This window comes from Oncorhynchus mykiss, chromosome 24 (genome assembly GCF_013265735.2).
Source record: "Oncorhynchus mykiss isolate Arlee chromosome 24, USDA_OmykA_1.1, whole genome shotgun sequence".
NCBI classification, from domain to species: Eukaryota; Metazoa; Chordata; class Actinopteri; order Salmoniformes; family Salmonidae; genus Oncorhynchus; species Oncorhynchus mykiss.
Genome location: NC_048588.1, coordinates 10705417 through 10721627, shown reverse-complemented (window position 1 = coordinate 10721627; position 16211 = coordinate 10705417). Strand labels below are relative to the sequence as shown.

Sequence of the window (16211 nt, the reverse complement as noted above, 5' to 3'; positions counted from 1 at the left end):
GTGCAGCGATGCTCCCCATCCAACTTGACAGAGCTTGAGAGGATCAGCAGAGAAGAATGGAAGAAACTCCCCAAATGCAGGTGTGCCAAGCTTGTAGCGTCATACACAAGAAGCCCCTAGGCTGTAATTGCTGCCAAAGGTGCTTCAACAAAGTATTGAGTAAAGGTTGTGAATACTCATGTTAATGTGATGTTTCAGTTTTTTACTTGTAATATATTTGCAAAAATGTCAAAAAAATCTGTATTTGCTTTGTCATTATGTGTTATTGTGTGTAGATTGATGGGGGGGACGGGGGACGGGGGGGGGACGACGATTTAATCCATTTTAGAATAAGGCTGTAATGTAACAACATTTTGAAAAAGTCAAGGGGTCTGAATCCTTTCTGAATGCACTGTATGTATTATTTTAACTGACAAATAAAATGAATCAATCAATCCAAACTGTGCAGCAGCCAACTGATGAATGAAAAGAGACATCTGTTACAAAACACCACGTTTAAAGACATTCGGAGATTGTCAAGCCAAGCCTTCAATACTGGGTAAGCCTACAAGGTAGGGAGGGATGTATTTTCCGTTTGTTGAGATTGACATAATCTATTTATTTTGGTGTTTAAAATGCAAGCCATGATATTTAAGTGCTCTAAGTAGCCGGTATACTTTGTTTATTGGTTGAGTGGTGCATTGGCACAGAAACCTGTTGGTTGGAAAATTTGTTGCATAGGTTTTATAGAATTATAAATATGGCATCAAAATGTACATCTGATTTCCCCCTAGCTGATCATTGTCTCTAGCCGGCTCTGATCGTGAAGTAATAAAACAGGCAGGGAGAGTCTCGTCTGCGGTGGTCAGCGAACCCTCAACCTTCAAGCCCCTAGCCCTGTGTGGCATTGACAGTGCCACGAAAGCATGTTATATCCACATTTATAAAGACATGGTAGCTACAGTTATTGTTAATTTTGGTCGTAAACATTGTTTTGAGTTATTTCTATGAAGGGGGAGGGTGTTCCATTTATTTTACAGTACAATGGGAGGCTCATGTGAAAAAAAATGTTAATGTTGGGGAGGGGGGTGCATAATTTTTTTAATGACATCTTGGGTTGGACAATCCCACCCCCCCACCCCCAGTAAATTTCGATCTGTCCCTAACATACCTACATTAACATTCCCTACACACCTGCAAAGCAATCCCTGGATTCTTTGGATGTGCAAGTACATTTCACTTATGTCAAAATAAACATTTCCGTTGGCGATGACTGATGACTTTTTGATGCATTTGTTTGTAATGATTTCTGCGATTTTTGTAGTGTACGAATTATTTTTCTGTAACACAATAATCACAATCTACCAGTACATTTGCCACCAAACATCACTCTTTCCCATATAGCTAATTTATAAGTTAAAACAAAGTTACTTTTATTTTGAAAGACTAAAAACGGTTGTCACGACACACAACAGCCACAAAGTCATAAACCCCGCCCATTTGTACAATTTATCTTCTTGGGTTTTTAAACTTATTAAATTAAGACCAAAAAGCAAATGTTTGTTTTAATGAATTTTTATGATATAGTCACTCTGACTTTGTGGTTGCAGTAACTAGTGGAAACCAATGAAAACCCATACCTCGACCCGGAAGAACATGTGACCTATTCCGGTCGAGTTGTTTCAGGTCAGTCGGACAACAACACTGCTAACAGCACTAGCTACACTTATTTTGTAGTTAACGTGACATAGCGCTAGGCCAACTTGGCCAATAGCGCGTATTTACGAAGATTTGTAAGTGCGTTGTGATTTTGACAAAAATGTCAGTTTTGCAAGGACAGATTGACTCCATTTTGGAGATAATGGTTAGAGCGACTGTTACAGAAATTAGCAAAGTTATCGAGGGTTCTGCCTCGTCTGAAGTGCCAACAACGGGAGATAACGCGAGTGAAGCCCCAAACGAACAGGTATATCTGCTGATTATGTAAAGTAAGGCATTTTGTAAACTAGTCCGCTATTTAATTGCACCGACGTAGCAGCCTCCACTCCACTCTGGGGCGCAACCATTACGCCGAAACCGTTTACTCCAAACGGAAAACACATACAAGAGTTTCTATTGGACAAATTCAAGAAGAGACCTACCCATTTCGTTCCGTTTGGTTATGCGCTATGCTGAAATCGCTCCGCCATTTCATAGTTCGCCTAGTTTTAGTTTGTACCAAAACAATTAAGTATAGACTATACTTGCTTGTTTGTAGAGAATCATTATACCATAGCCTAGGCTCTGTCGTAACAATTGGCCTAGCGTCGTCCAGGTTAGGGAGGGCTTGGTCGGTAGGGATGTCCTTGTCTCATCGCGCACCAGCGACTCCTGTGGGGGGCCGGGCGCAGTGCGCGCTAGCCAAGGTTGCCAGGTGCACGGTGTATCCTCCGACACAGAGATAACATTAAGTGTCGTTTTGTTAGATAAAATCATTTTTCATATCCTAAAAAGGTCCATGTAGCATCGAGTTTGTATTTCCACTCGTTCAATTTGCAAAGAAAATAATCTGTGAAAATCTAACCCTAAATGTTGTTTCAACCAGTCAAATCACATTCATATGTATTCCTCAGAGATCCTAGAACGTAACCAGACTTCACTATATCATTAAGGGTGTATATATCCTATATATATCCTATAGGACACCAAATTTGGTCAGAGAGCGACGCCTTTATGTCACGCCGATGATGCGGCCGTCTTCATTTGATCTACAGTATCTTTGTCAAATAACTGTAGATGCTAACCTTTTGCGACAGCATGCCTTTTCCTTTTGGACAAAAATTATACAGTTAGGCATCCCATCCCGGGCGGCGCAGTGGTCTAAGGCTGTGATCCTAACTGTCCCTGTCAGTTAGGATCACCACTTTATTTTTATTTTAAGATTGTGAAATGTCAGAATGATAGAGTGATCTATTTCAGCTTTTATTTCTTTCATCACATTCCAACTGGGTCAGAAGTTGACATGCACTCAATTAGTATTTGGTTGCATTGCCTTTAAATTGTTGGGTCAAACGCTTCAGGTAGCCTTCCACATGCTTCCCACAATACATTTTTAAAGTCATGCCCCTCTCCATCCTTGACTATTCCTTAAGTCTATTAAACACACTGTCATTGTTCACAAACAGAACTGGTATTATAACCAGTTTTAGGGTGCCTCTCCTCCCGACGGTAGGGCCTGCGCCCCTCCCAATAGTTGAAGGTGCCATGTCCAGTTGATAATCGCCCAGATAATTGCCTCAACTGAACCTAAACTATACCAAAACTAATTTCACACTTATCACAACAGATCAAATAAATGAAGTAAAGTATGATGGGGAGAATCGGTGATTGAGAGGACACGGACACATAATTATGTAATCACCAATTGTGAATGAAGATCAGGGCGGGCCATTCTATTGTATTGCTCTATTCTAATTATAATCAGTCCACCGAATCCAAGCAGTCCTATCAGTCTACTCTGGCCTACTTGGGGTAAACAGTCAGTGAGGGCGTGCATCATTTACAATGGCAAGAAGATCAAGACAAATGGATGGACATGCTGTGTTAAGCGTTGCTACCAAATCTGAATGAAAATGACTGATGGTGGGGAAGAAATTAATCTTGATGACATCTGATTATCAGCACAAAACGTTGTAACGGAGAGCAGTCCCTAAAAAAACATTTGCAACAAACTCATCAGCTTTCGTTGTTTATGTGCATGCTTTAACTGATGCCATTGCGTGAAGAAGCACACCATGTATGCACGAGCTGACAATAATTGACTATTTTTGACTGCTGTCATATCAACACATATATTCATTAAAAAGCCATTATTGCTTTTGTGCAGATGTTCCATATTTATCAAGCACACCTGACGCTTATAATGATGTTTAGGCTACTGATGTTTTCATCATTCCACCGCATATGTTGCTGGCAGTGCGTCTCGGTGGTTGGGGTATTTTTATTAGGTTCTAATAAGTTATCTGTTACTTTCATTCCAACACATGCTTTCTTTTTCATAGTTATAACAAAGGCACTCCATGTACAATTGATTGAACCCTTGTGTGTTTTTAATTATTTAATTTAGTGTTGAAATGTATCCTACAGTAACAAACCAATAAATGCTTTTGTGTTATTTGAAAACAAAATGTGTTCATTCTGTTACCTAAGACCTTCATGGACACAACCAAATGATTCTTTTTGAATTGGGGATATGAAATGTATTAATTACACTGCTAGAATGTTGCAGTCATTCTGACTGCTCATTAGCTTGAAGGGGGGGGGTCCCTCAAGGCCCAATGGTTCTAGGAGGTCCCATGAAAAAACAACATGCCCCCTATGGAAATGAAATGCCCGACAACTGATTGGTTCTGGTGCCGGCCCTGCCTTAGCCTGGAGACCTGACATTTGAATTTCATTATATCAGCATCGGGCGTAAATGAGCGTTTGGATCAGCAACGTTTCCTCTCACAACCTCTACAAGCCGGAATGTGAAATAAAATTACATTTGAACTTTACCAGTTGTCTGTGTGGTTGGTCCTTTTGCAGGTAGGAATGTGTGACAATATATCCAGAGGAAGGTATAATTAAATCAACTTTTCAAAGCGCTGGTAGTGCGTTCAGATGTCTATCACCTGATGTATGAGCACTAGATGATAATATAATGCATGCATACTTGCCAAGCTCATGAATGTGTTTACACATTCTGCGCATGCTTCATGTGATAGAAATCTTAACACACTACCAGCGCTTTGAAAAGTTGATTTAATTATACCTTCCTGTGGATATATTGTCTCACATTCCTACCTGCAAAAGGACCAACCGCACAGACAACCGGTAATGTTAAAATATAATTTCATTCAACATTCTGGCTTGTAGAGGTCGGGAGGAAACCTTCCTGATCCAAATGCTCAATTAAATGAAATTCAGCTTTGGGTTTTTAGGCTACCCATCCCTGACCTAGGGTATGTGTTCTATGTCTGGTTAATTTAGCTAATACATTACGCTAGTACTTACCACAGGGTTGGCTCAACTGGAAACACGTTTGTATAATTTAGATCTGCAAGCATTTATCATAAACGACAGAAATACTTGTCAGAGACGTTTATAATGGAAGCTAGCTAGTTAAGTAAACTGAAGTTTGTTCTGTATGCCCTAAACTTGCTTATGTTAATTTCACTCAGTTGACCCAGTTGACCTCATTCATGGAGATACTGGCAAAGGAGGCTGTGGACCAAATCTGCAAGCTATTCAACGAGTGCTCCTCCATTCTGCATCTGGAAGTGTCTCGGAGTCAAACTGAGAATGAGGACTTGAAGAAGAGGCTAGATGCGGTTGAGACCAAACTGAGGACTGTCTTAGAGGGGAGTGGAGGACAAGAGAACACATCAGCCAATGGCTGCTGCAGTGAAGTCAAGATCATCCACCAGTTAAAAGGCACACACCCAGGTGAGAGTTGGCATTATTTCAGATAGGCCATCAATATGGTTTTAGAGTGCTTTGGTACACTGTTACTAAAAGCAGTGCTTTTGAATTAAATTTAAACCTTTTTGATTTTGACTGCCATCTTTTTCAGGCGTATGCGCTGGTGATGCAGAAGTGAAACGATCCCCCATCCTCCACCTGTGGAAAGGGAGACTTCCCTCAACTGTAAACGAGGTAGGCTTATTTGCCTAACTGACAATATTCTGTGGGAAGTTTAGATCTTGGAAAGCTGTCTGGAATTACTAGGGGGGTACAGAACGTAATAACCTATTTACTTGTCTGTATCATTATACACCATTTGGTACCAGGTAGTTAACAATTGTATTTAATTATTGGAAGTGAGTACAATAAGCATTTTATCCCTTTGTGAAGATTTCTGTTGTTTTATGATATTATATGGATATATACAGTGGGGCAAAAAAGTATTTAGTCAGCCACCAATTGTGCAAGTTCTCATCTTTTTAAGTGGGAGAGAGGCCTGTAATTTTCGTCATAGGTACACTTCAACTATGACAAACAAAATGAGAAAAAAAACATCCAGAAAATCACATTGTAGGATTTTTAATGAATTTATTTGCAAAATATGGTGGAAAATAAGTATTTGGTCACCTACAAACAAGCAAGATTTCTGGCTCTCACAGACCTGTAACTTCTTCTTTAAGAGGCTCCTCTGTCCTCCACTCGTTACCTGTATTAATGGCAACTGTTTGAACTTGTTATCAGTATAAAAGACACCTGTCCACAACCTCAAACAGTCACACTCCAAACTCCACTATGGCCAAGACCAAAGAGCTGTCAAAGGACACCAGAAACAAAATTGTAGACCTGCACCAGGCTGGGAAGACTGAATCTGCAATAGGTAAGCAGCTTGGTTTGAAGAAATCAATTGTGGGAGCAATTATTAGGAAATGGAAGTTATACAAGATCACTGATAATCTCCCTCGATCTGGGGCTCCACGCAAGATCTCACCCCGTGGGGTCAAAATGATCACAAGAACGGTGAGCAAAAATCCCAGAACCACACGGGGGGACCTAGTGAATGACCTGCAGAGAGCTGGGACAAAAGTAACAAAGCCTACCATCAGTAACACACTACGCCGCCAGGGACTCAAATCCTGCAGTGCCAGACGTGTCCCCCTGCTTAAGCCAGTACATGTCCAGGCCCGTCTGAAGTTTGCTAGAGAGCATTTGGATGATCCAGAAGAAGATTGGGAGAATGTCATATGGTCAGATGAAACCAAAATATAACTTTTTGGTAAAAACTCAACTCGTCGTGTTTGGAGGACAAAGAATGCTGAGTTGCATCCAAAGAACACCATACCTACTGTGAAGCATGGGGGTGGAAACATCATGCTTTGGGGCTGTTTTTCTGCAAAGGGACAAGGACGACTGATCCGTGTAAAGGAAAGAATGAATGGGGCCATGTATCGTGAGATTTTGAGTGAAAACCTCCTTCCATCAGCAAGGGCATTGAAGATGAAACGTGGCTGGGTTTTTCAGCATGACAATGATCCCAAACACACCGCAACAAAGGAGTGGTTTCGTAAGAAGCATTTCAAGGTCCTGGAGTGGCCTAGCCAGTCTCCAGATCTCAACCCCATAGAAAATCTTTGAAGGGAGTTGAAAGTCCGTGTTTCCCAGCAACAGCCCCAAAACATCACTGCTCTAGAGGAGATCTGCATGGAGGAATGGGCCAAAATACCAGCAACAGTGTGTGAAAACCTTGTGAAGACTTACAGAAAACGTTTGACCTCTGCCATTGCCAACAAAGGGTATATAACAAAGTATTGAGATAAACTTTTGTTATTGACCAAATACTTATTTTCCACCATAATTTGCAAATAAATTCATTAAAAATCCTACAATGTGATTCTCTGGATTTTTTTTCTCATTTTGTCTGTCATAGTTGAAGTGTACCTATGATGAAAATTACAGGCCTCTCTCATCTTTTTAAGTGGGAGAACTTGCACAATTAGTGGCTGACTAAATACTTTTTTGCCCCACTGTAGGTATAGATATGCAGTACCAGTGAAACGTTTTGACACACCTACTCATTCAAAGGTTTTTCTTTATTTTACTATTTTCTACATTGTAGAATAATAGTGAAGACATCAAAACTATAAAATAACACCTATGGAATCATGTAGTAACCAATAAAGTGTAAAACAAATCAAAATATATTTGAGATTCTTCAAATTAGTCACCCTTTGCCTTGATAACAGCTTTGCATACTCTTGGCATTCTCTCAACCGGCTTCACCTGCAATGCTTTTCCAAGAGTCTAGAAGGAGTTCCCACATGCTGAGCACTTGTTGGCTGCTTTTCCTTCACTCTGCGGTCCAACTCATCCCAAACCATCTCAATTGGGTTGAGATCGGGTGATTGTGGAGGTCAGGTCATCTGATGCAGCTCTCCAGTGGTCCTCATGGGAGCCAGTTTCATCATAGCACTTGATGTTTTTTGCGACTGCACTTGAAGAAACTTTAAAAGTTCTTGAAATTTTCCGCATTGACTGACCTTCAAATCTTAAAGTAATGTTGGACTGTCGTTTCTCTTTGCTTATTTGAGCTGTTCTTGCCATAATATGGACTTGGTCTTTTACCAAATAGGGCCATCTTATGTATATCACCCCTACCTTGTCACAACACAACTTATTGGCTCAAATGCATTAAGAAGGAAAGAAATTCCACAATGAACTTTTAACAAGGCACAACTGTTAATTGAAATACATTCCAGGGTCCTCATGAAGCTGGTTGAGAGAATGCCAAGAGTGTGCAAAGCTGTCATCAAGGCAAAGGGTGGCTACTTTGAAGAATATCAAATATAAAGTATATTTGGGTTTGTTTAACACTTTTTGGTTACTACATAATTCCATATGTGTTAGTTCATAGCTTGTAGAATAATAGTGAAGAAATCAATGTAGAAAATAGTACAAATAAAGAAATACCCTTGAATGAGTAGGTGTGTCCAAACTTTTGATTGGTACTGTAGATAGAAATAGATGGGTCTCTAAACCTGCGTTCCATTAAATCACTTTCCCTCTCATCTCAGCACTCCAACATGGAGGAAACGATCGAGTCAGTTATTATCAAAGAAGAAGGCTTAGAAGATTACTTGTACAGTAGCACCTCAGACCCAAGTTCTTTTTTAGAGAGCCACGCCCAGGAGTTGAGTGACCCAGAGAACCCCTCAGAGGACCCAAAGGACAGAGGTGGCGCCGCAGGGCCAAAGCATTTGAGAAAGCCAAAGATCACTGGGGCTCGTCAGGCAAGGCCCAAAAAGGAGAACCATCTTAGCTGCAAGCACTGCAGGAAGACATTCAGCAAACTGATCCAGCTGAAAGCTCACCAGGCGATCCATGCAGCAGCGGAGAAACCATTTAACTGCAAACAGTGCGGCAGAGGTTTTTCCTTTAAACGCAGTTTGGATGCACACCAACTGCTTCACACAGGAGAGAGACCACACACCTGTGGCGATTGTGGTAAAGCTTTCACCTTAAAGCAGCTACTCAAGAATCACCAGAGACTCCATGCAGGGTTGAGACCGTTCCGCTGTGACGAATGTGGCAAGAGCTTTAACCGGGCCCACGGTCTCAAGATGCACCAGATCGTCCACACAGGAGAGAGGAAATACAGCTGTGAGATCTGCAAGAAGAGTTTCAGCATACCAGGAAATCTCCACAGGCACCAGCGTATACACACCGGTGAGAAACCGTTCCGTTGCGATACGTGCGGGAAAAGCTTCAACCAGGCAGACACTCTGAAAGGACACCAGCGGATCCACACAGGAGAGAGGCCATTTACCTGTGAGACGTGTGGAAAGTGTTTCATTCAAAGAAGTGCTCTGAAAATGCACCAAAGAACCCACGCAGGAGAGAACGCCTTCCTCTGTGTGGTGTGCGGGACAGTACTGGCTTGCGTCAACTCTCTCAAAACACACCTTCAGGCTCACACAGCAGAGATGCCTTGTATTTGCTCAGTGTGCGGTAGTAGTCTCAGTTCATTCACTCACCTCAAATCGCACCAGCAACTCCATACTATGGAGAAGCCGCACAGCTGTGGCCTATGCAACAAGAGCTTCCAGTCGGTCAGCTACCTGAACATACACATGAAAACTCACACTGGGGAGAGACCGTTCACCTGTGACGTGTGTGGAAGGATGTTCACTCAACACAGCAGCCTGAAAACCCACCAGGCAGTCCATACTGGGGAGAAACCTTTCAGCTGTGAAACGTGTGGGAAATGTTTCAGCAACACTGGGAACCTCAACAGGCACCAGCGGATACACACTGGAGAGAAGCCTTTTAGCTGTGACCTCTGTGGGAGGAGCTTCAACCAGGGCAACAGCCTCAAAGCCCACAAACAAATCCACACAGGGGAGAAATTATTCATGTGCGACAAATGCGGGAAGAGTTTTTCCTACCTGAGGAATCTGAAAGATCACAAGTGCTACTATGTCTAAAACCAATAGGCATAGCCTCTTATTGCGATGGACCACACTTGGTTTGAACAATTGTCTCGGCATTAAAAATGCATTTATAGGTCAGTGAGTGGCATACTAACATAAGAAGTGTACTGATTAGATTGGTTGCCAAAAAAGCCTTTTTTTCAAAGTATTTAATTTTGTATAACCAGTTGCCTTTGTGGAGTAGAAATACTTTGAGTGGATTGGCTGGTGGTCCAGTAACTGTTCAATGAAGCAGAGCCTAATTTATTTGAGAAGGATGTACATCTGTAACCTTTCTTGTCTTGTGTACCTTTTATTACTGTTATCTCGTATTTGTGTGCCAATGGTAAATAAAACTCCTGAAATGAGTCCTTTGTTGGTGTGTGTGTGTTTGTTGCTATCCGTGCATATAGTCCCTCTAACAGCTGCAACATAACATTAATGCAAATGATCGAGTGCCTATGGGTTGGTGTCCCTCTATGGCGCCTTGTATGAAGTGGCTCGGATGAGACTGATAAGACTCGTATGGATATTACATAACAAGGAGAAACAATAGGAAAATAAACCTGTATTTCAGTCCATTTTTGGCACTGAAATAGCAGATCTTCCATTTCACATTAAATTAATTAGAATTGTGTCGATGCATGAATTCCTCCGAGAACAGATTCTTGATTGTGGACTTGTGGTGTGCCGCCCATCTACATGTCTGCATTACCAGTAACTGTGTTCCCAAGCCATACCTCAGCCAATGTCACTATGATAGAACTGTGCAACGCTCTCTTCCCTTCCAACAGAAAAGTACAGTAGATGTGAGACAGTTTCCTGAATGGAGCCAAACAAGTTTTAAAAAAAATCTATGAATAAGCTAAGGCAACACTGTTGGTGATGTCAAAGGAAGTGTACATGTGACCAGAAGATGATTATCTTCAGCACTAATAGAAGTTCATGTGCAGTGGTAGAATGAAATGGTTCTGTATTATGCCTGCATATTCATAATTCATGTTGGGTTACCTTGGGCACTTCAAATATGCAAATCCTCATAGGGTAATCAATGAAAGATGGTCCTAATATTGTTGCACACTTCACATTGATTAATTCATTTAATATGTGGTTTTGGTGGTCTGCCTCGCACCCATCTATGGTCATCCTTCCCTCCAATCCTCATTCCTGAAAATCACAAGTCTACAAATGTTCCCTGTCACATTAGTCACATTAATGGGTATGGCATAATGTCTATGTTTAGACCAAACTCACCAAAAATGAAGATCTTTAATTATTTTCCCCAATGTTCTCTGATGTACTCCATGCACATAATAGCAGAGAACTTGTCATATATATATATTAAGGGGAACTTCCTTGCCACCCAGCCACTCTTCAGCAGCACCCCACCTAGAATGCAGTGCATGAGGTGAGGGATCAAACCTTGTGTTCTGCTGTCGGGAGCCTGACCTGACCCTGTGTTCCACAGTTACCTACATTTCTTTCCATTTAGGGTTAATCACATTCAACCTCCAAAAGGTTGACTCGAGGCTCACTCACGAATGCTCAGCAGTAATGCCCCTCAGCACGTGTAGGTTAATGTATCCTTGAATCTGCACAGTGGGTACGCAGTGATGTCTAGTGGCGTTTCGAAGAACAAGCAGTTGTATCTCTGAGTGTGCGACTGCATGTCTTGAGTTGGAAAGAGTATGTTTTGTATCCATGGATGGATGTTTAGTCATAGATTATAGAGTAAATGCCTCAAGTTTATTAACTCTGAGCAACACTCCTAGTCTAATTCACATCAAGATCACACATGGCAGATATTGTAACCCATCAAGAAATTAAATTAAATGATTTGTTTTATTTCAAAGAAAAGCATGAATTTTCAATCAAATATTTAACACCATTCCATGGTATTTTAATCGTTATACTATATCACTTACTCTTCACAATGCATGTGCAATAGACAGTTGCATGAAAGCATAACCATCTGAAAACAAGAAACAAAACCACAATGCTGAAACCGCAAAAGTACGTCAAAGAAAACCGCTAGCTAGAAGCCAAGCTGTAAGCACTGTCAGCATCTCTAGGGGAAGTTTGTGTCTGGGGAAGCATGCAAAGCTCACACAGGGCTTTAAAAGGTGTGCAGGCTGTGAAATGGGTCGGTTGAGTGTGGAACACATGGGTTTGTCCTGTAACATCTGGGTGTTGTTGATGATCCAGTTACTGATGTACAGAATGGGTGATCTGCAAGAGCAGTCCCAGGGGTTCCCCTCCAGGTGGAGGGCCTTCAGGCTCTGCAAAGGCTCCAGTGTCCCATTCAAAAGAGTACTGAGGCGGTTTGATTTCAGGTGAAGTTTCTGGAGACGGTGAGGGCCTTGAAACATGTCAGGGTGTAGCTGTTCTATCTGGTTGTTGTCTAAGTCAAGCTCCTGTAAGTCGGCCAGGGGTGCGAAGACTTGAGGGTGCAAGGCCACCAAGCGGTTGTTCTGGAGAAGGAGTCTACGTAAGTCATCCAGGGAGTGGAAGGTTGCATATGGGAGATCACGGAGCTGATTGAAGCTGAGATGAAGCTCCTTTAGTGTACCTAACCCATCAAAGCCTGCAGGAGTCAGTGCTGTGAGGTGGTTGTTATCCAAATCCAGCATCTTGAGGCTGCGAAGCTCAGAAAATATGCCTGTGGGAAGATCTTCGATCAGGTTTTCATTCAGCAGGAGCTCTCTCAGGTTTCCAAGGGTAGAAAACTGCTCAGGTTGAAGAGCTGTGAGACGGTTATTGAAAAGCTTCAGGGAGTGGAGTTTAGCCAGACCATGGAAGATGGACTTAGGGAGAGACCTGAGGTGGTTATTGTTCAACTGTAGCTCCCTGAGTCTCTTGGTCTTGTGGAATAGGCCTCTGGGAATCTTGCTTATTGCGTTGTTGTCCAGGTAGAGTGTCCGTAGCCTTCTCAGTCTGGAGAACAAGGCATTGTGGAGGTCAGCTATCTGATTATTGTCCAGCTGGAGTTCCCCTAGCTTAGACACCATGTGAAAGAGCCCTGGTGGTATGTATGAGATATTGTTGCTGTCAAGTTGCAGCTCTCTCAGCATAGTTAGGTTGTGAAACAGGTTCTCTGGAAGGTATGTCAGCCTGTTGTGGTAGAGATCCAGGAGCTCCAGTCTGCATAGACATTGAAACACTTCAGAAGGAAGGGATTGGAGGTTATTGTAGCTCAGATCCAATTGACCGAGATGTGCTAGACCACTCAATGAGTCCTTAGCCATTATGCTCAGATGGTTATTATTCAAAACCAAAATCCTTAGATGGCTGAGCTCAGAGAAAGCATCTTCTGGTAAAAATGTGATGCTGTTCTTCTGGAGGTACAAGCTGTGCAGCTTTGACACATCCTTCAGGGCAGCAACGGGCACAGAATCTAACCTGTTTCCACTGAGGTCCAGATGACTCAGGTTAACTGCTCCACTGAATGTGCCATTCCCAATGCTAACCAAGTTGTTCTTAGACAAAATCAGCTTTACCAATTTTGATGAATTCTCAAACACCCCTTCCTCAAACTCCACAATACTGTTGCTGCTCAGGTGAAGGTCAGTGAGTGCAGGGGCTCCAACCAGTGCCCCGTACTGCAGGCTGTTGATCTGGTTCAGTGTTAGAATGAGCGTCTTTAATTGACCAAGGCCTTGTAGAGATCCTGGTTGCAGGGCCTCCATGTTGTTCTCGCTGAGGTCCAGGAAGGTGAGTGCTGAGAGGCCTTGGAGCTGCCGAGGGCCCAATGAACCCAGGTAATTACCCCTGAGAAACAGCTTGACCAGGCTGCTCATGTTGGGCCAGATGAAGTTGGAAGTCAAGGAGACATTGAGACAGTTCTTGGTGAGATCCAGGAACTGCAGCTGCTCCAGTCCACTGGTGGGGAATGCCTCGATCAGGTTGTGGGCCATATAAAGCTCCTCAGTACCATCTGGGAGGTTAGGGAACTTCTTCAGCCTCTTGTCCGGGCAGCTGACTGTGATGTTGTCCAGACATTCACATGGTGAGGCAGGACAGGTAGCAGCTACTGAGATGAGGGCCATGATGACCGTGCTTAAACTCACCAACATTGCGAGGAACTAATGTTGATATGACAGGAAAAGAAATTGGGTCAATGTGAGATCTGAAACAAATATATGAAACTTCTGTTGTGACATAATTCCTGTTTACCAGTACACATCCTGCTCAAGCATGTAATCTATGCCATTTCATTGTTCCTTTCTTTGGATATTCAGTACAATGTCTTGTTAATTATGTGAAAATCTTGCGACACTACAAACTTGTTGGATGCATTTGCAGTTTGTTTTGTTTGTGTTTCAGATTATGTTGTGCCCAATAGAAATGAATGGTAAATAATGTGTTGTGTCATTTCGGAATCACTTTTATTGTAAATTAGAATTGAATCTGTTTCAGAACACTTCTACATTCATGTGGATGTTACTGTGATTATGAATGAATCATGAATAATGATGAATGAAAAAGTTACAGGTGCAAAAAGATCATGCCCCCAAAACATTAGACGATATTTATGGTAGCATCCACATTTACAATAAAAGTGAGTCCAAGATACATAAAGTGCTTTCATTTCTAAATGATAAAACAGATGAAAATACGCTCAAATGAAATGTGACATTCTGTACTGTACATAAATACTGTACTGAATGAAAACATTTGATCACAAATCCAAAATGGCGGAGTATAGAGCCAAATTAAAAGTTTGTCTATAAACATATCAGTACTGTGTAGCAATGAGTACAATATAATTACACTGTGCTTTCCAACTTTTTCCAACTTAAAAATATACAGTTTCCCTGTCACTTATTATAAAATGGAACCCAACAGATTGCTTGGGAGTGACACCATCTGTCTTTACAGTAGATTCCCTTATGTAAAATTCCATCATTAAAACTTTTATTGAGATTTAAGGGTCAACCTGCAGTTCAAACAATAACAAAGCGAAACCCTGCCACTCTTTTGGTTAAAAGCTGAGGGATGGGGCTGCAGAAATGTAACATTCATTGTTTGTAGGTGACCAAATACTTATTTTCCACCATAATTTGCAAATAAATTCATTAAAAATCCTACAATGTGATTTTTTTTCTCATTTTGTCTGTCATAGTTGAAGTGTACCTATGATAAATTACAGGCCTCTCTCATCTTTTTAAGTGGGAGAACTTGCACAATTGGTGGCTGACTAAATACTTTTTTTGCCCCACTGTATATTCTTCAAGAATCAATGGGTATAATATCATTAATTTTAAAGTCTAAAAATGAATGTTGCAAGGCCAATTGCCCCTTTAAGGACTTGCAAGTTTATCATATTTTAGTAATGACAAAAGTGTAAAATATGTGCATGCATTTCATTCTCACTTTGAAAGTAAGAGTAAATGCACAGTTGCATACAAATATTTAACCAACATTTTTATTCACTAATCATAAGTCAACTTACCTTTTAGGAGGAGAGATTTGTGCTGCATGTGATTGTAGTGAAGTCATAAATTGTGAAAGGCTTTTAAAGGTGAGAGTTTTAGGTGTCGGAAACTTTTTTTCAGAATATTACAATTTGTCAGCACAAATGTTGTGGTTTAGAACCTCTATCTGTGACATCAGATCAGTCTCATTTGATTACCACAGAAAGCTAAGCAGGTGTCTAGAGGTGAGAGATGCATGTCAGTACCAAGAAAATGAAATAAACCACTTCAAAGCTTAGTCTGTGACTGCACTGCAATCAGTCTAGTCTGTGTCTAGGGTATACTGATAATATCTTGCTGTGTTTGATAATGTAGAACAGGTATTCCCAAACTGGGGTACGCGGAATGCCATCAGGGTATGCCGAGTAAAAATTTAAAAAAATTTAAAAAATCACATTTTCAAACAGTTCATTTATATTTTCCAACAGGGCTATACATCTGGGTGAGGTTTTTTTCTCACCTGAGTAGCCTCGTTTCACTGCCAAAACTAAAATTAAACTATCTAGTGTTCAGCGAAATAACAACACAATGTCAGATACAGGTAGCTTCGTCAAATAATTAACGGGAATTCACGGGAATTCCACTAACAGTCTGTATGTAGCCAAACGTAGCTGCTGCTCATTTCGTTTGCTCGAAAATTGATGGTTAAAATGTTTTTTGTAAAAAGTAAGGCCCTCGTCCATAGAGACACATACCAGCTCTACTGGTAGTACTGCTACTACCAGCAGTACTACACCTGCACCTGTCGACGACACAAGTTGTTCTGCTTCCACGAGCACATCCAATGCTAGCATCAGTAATTCTACATTTG

The 16211-nt window shown here is 41.4% G+C and overlaps 2 protein-coding genes across 3 annotated transcripts; one reads left to right on the top strand and one right to left on the bottom strand.

The window, feature by feature from the left end:
• Positions 1–1516: 1516 nt before the first annotated feature.
• LOC110503727 (gastrula zinc finger protein XlCGF26.1) lies at positions 1517–10294 on the top strand. 2 transcript variants are annotated; one of them, XM_036961710.1, is made up of 4 exons: positions 1517–1665; positions 5181–5445; positions 5573–5655; positions 8532–10294. In XM_036961710.1, the coding sequence occupies exons 2-4, from the start codon at positions 5202–5204 to the stop codon at positions 9939–9941; spliced, it is 1737 nt and encodes a 578-aa protein (XP_036817605.1). In that variant the 5' UTR covers positions 1517–1665; positions 5181–5201; the 3' UTR covers positions 9942–10294. The 2 variants fall into 2 exon arrangements, with proteins under 2 accessions (XP_036817605.1, XP_021437889.1); XM_021582214.2 differs by having other exon boundaries at positions 1627–1945.
• Positions 10295–11827: 1533 nt separating this feature from the next.
• Positions 11828–15421, bottom strand: LOC110503725 (insulin-like growth factor-binding protein complex acid labile subunit). The gene is made up of 2 exons (XM_021582211.2): positions 15379–15421; positions 11828–14008 (listed from the first exon to the last, which is right to left on the bottom strand). The coding sequence occupies exon 2, from the start codon at positions 13997–13999 to the stop codon at positions 11945–11947; it is 2055 nt and encodes a 684-aa protein (XP_021437886.1). The 5' UTR covers positions 14000–14008; positions 15379–15421; the 3' UTR covers positions 11828–11944.
• Between the last annotated feature and the right edge of the window lie 790 nt (positions 15422–16211).

Coding starts and splice junctions, on each gene's coding strand:
- LOC110503727 (XM_021582214.2), top strand. CDS start 1,799: ATGTCAGTTTTGCAAGGACAGATTGACTCCATTTTGGAGATAATGGTT. Junction 1,946..5,180: donor GTGAAGCCCCAAACGAACAG/GTATATCTGCTG, acceptor AATTTCACTCAG/TTGACCCAGTTGACCTCATT. Junction 5,446..5,572: donor GTTAAAAGGCACACACCCAG/GTGAGAGTTGGC, acceptor CATCTTTTTCAG/GCGTATGCGCTGGTGATGCA.
- LOC110503725 (XM_021582211.2), bottom strand. CDS start 13,999: ATGTTGGTGAGTTTAAGCACGGTCATCATGGCCCTCATCTCAGTAGCT.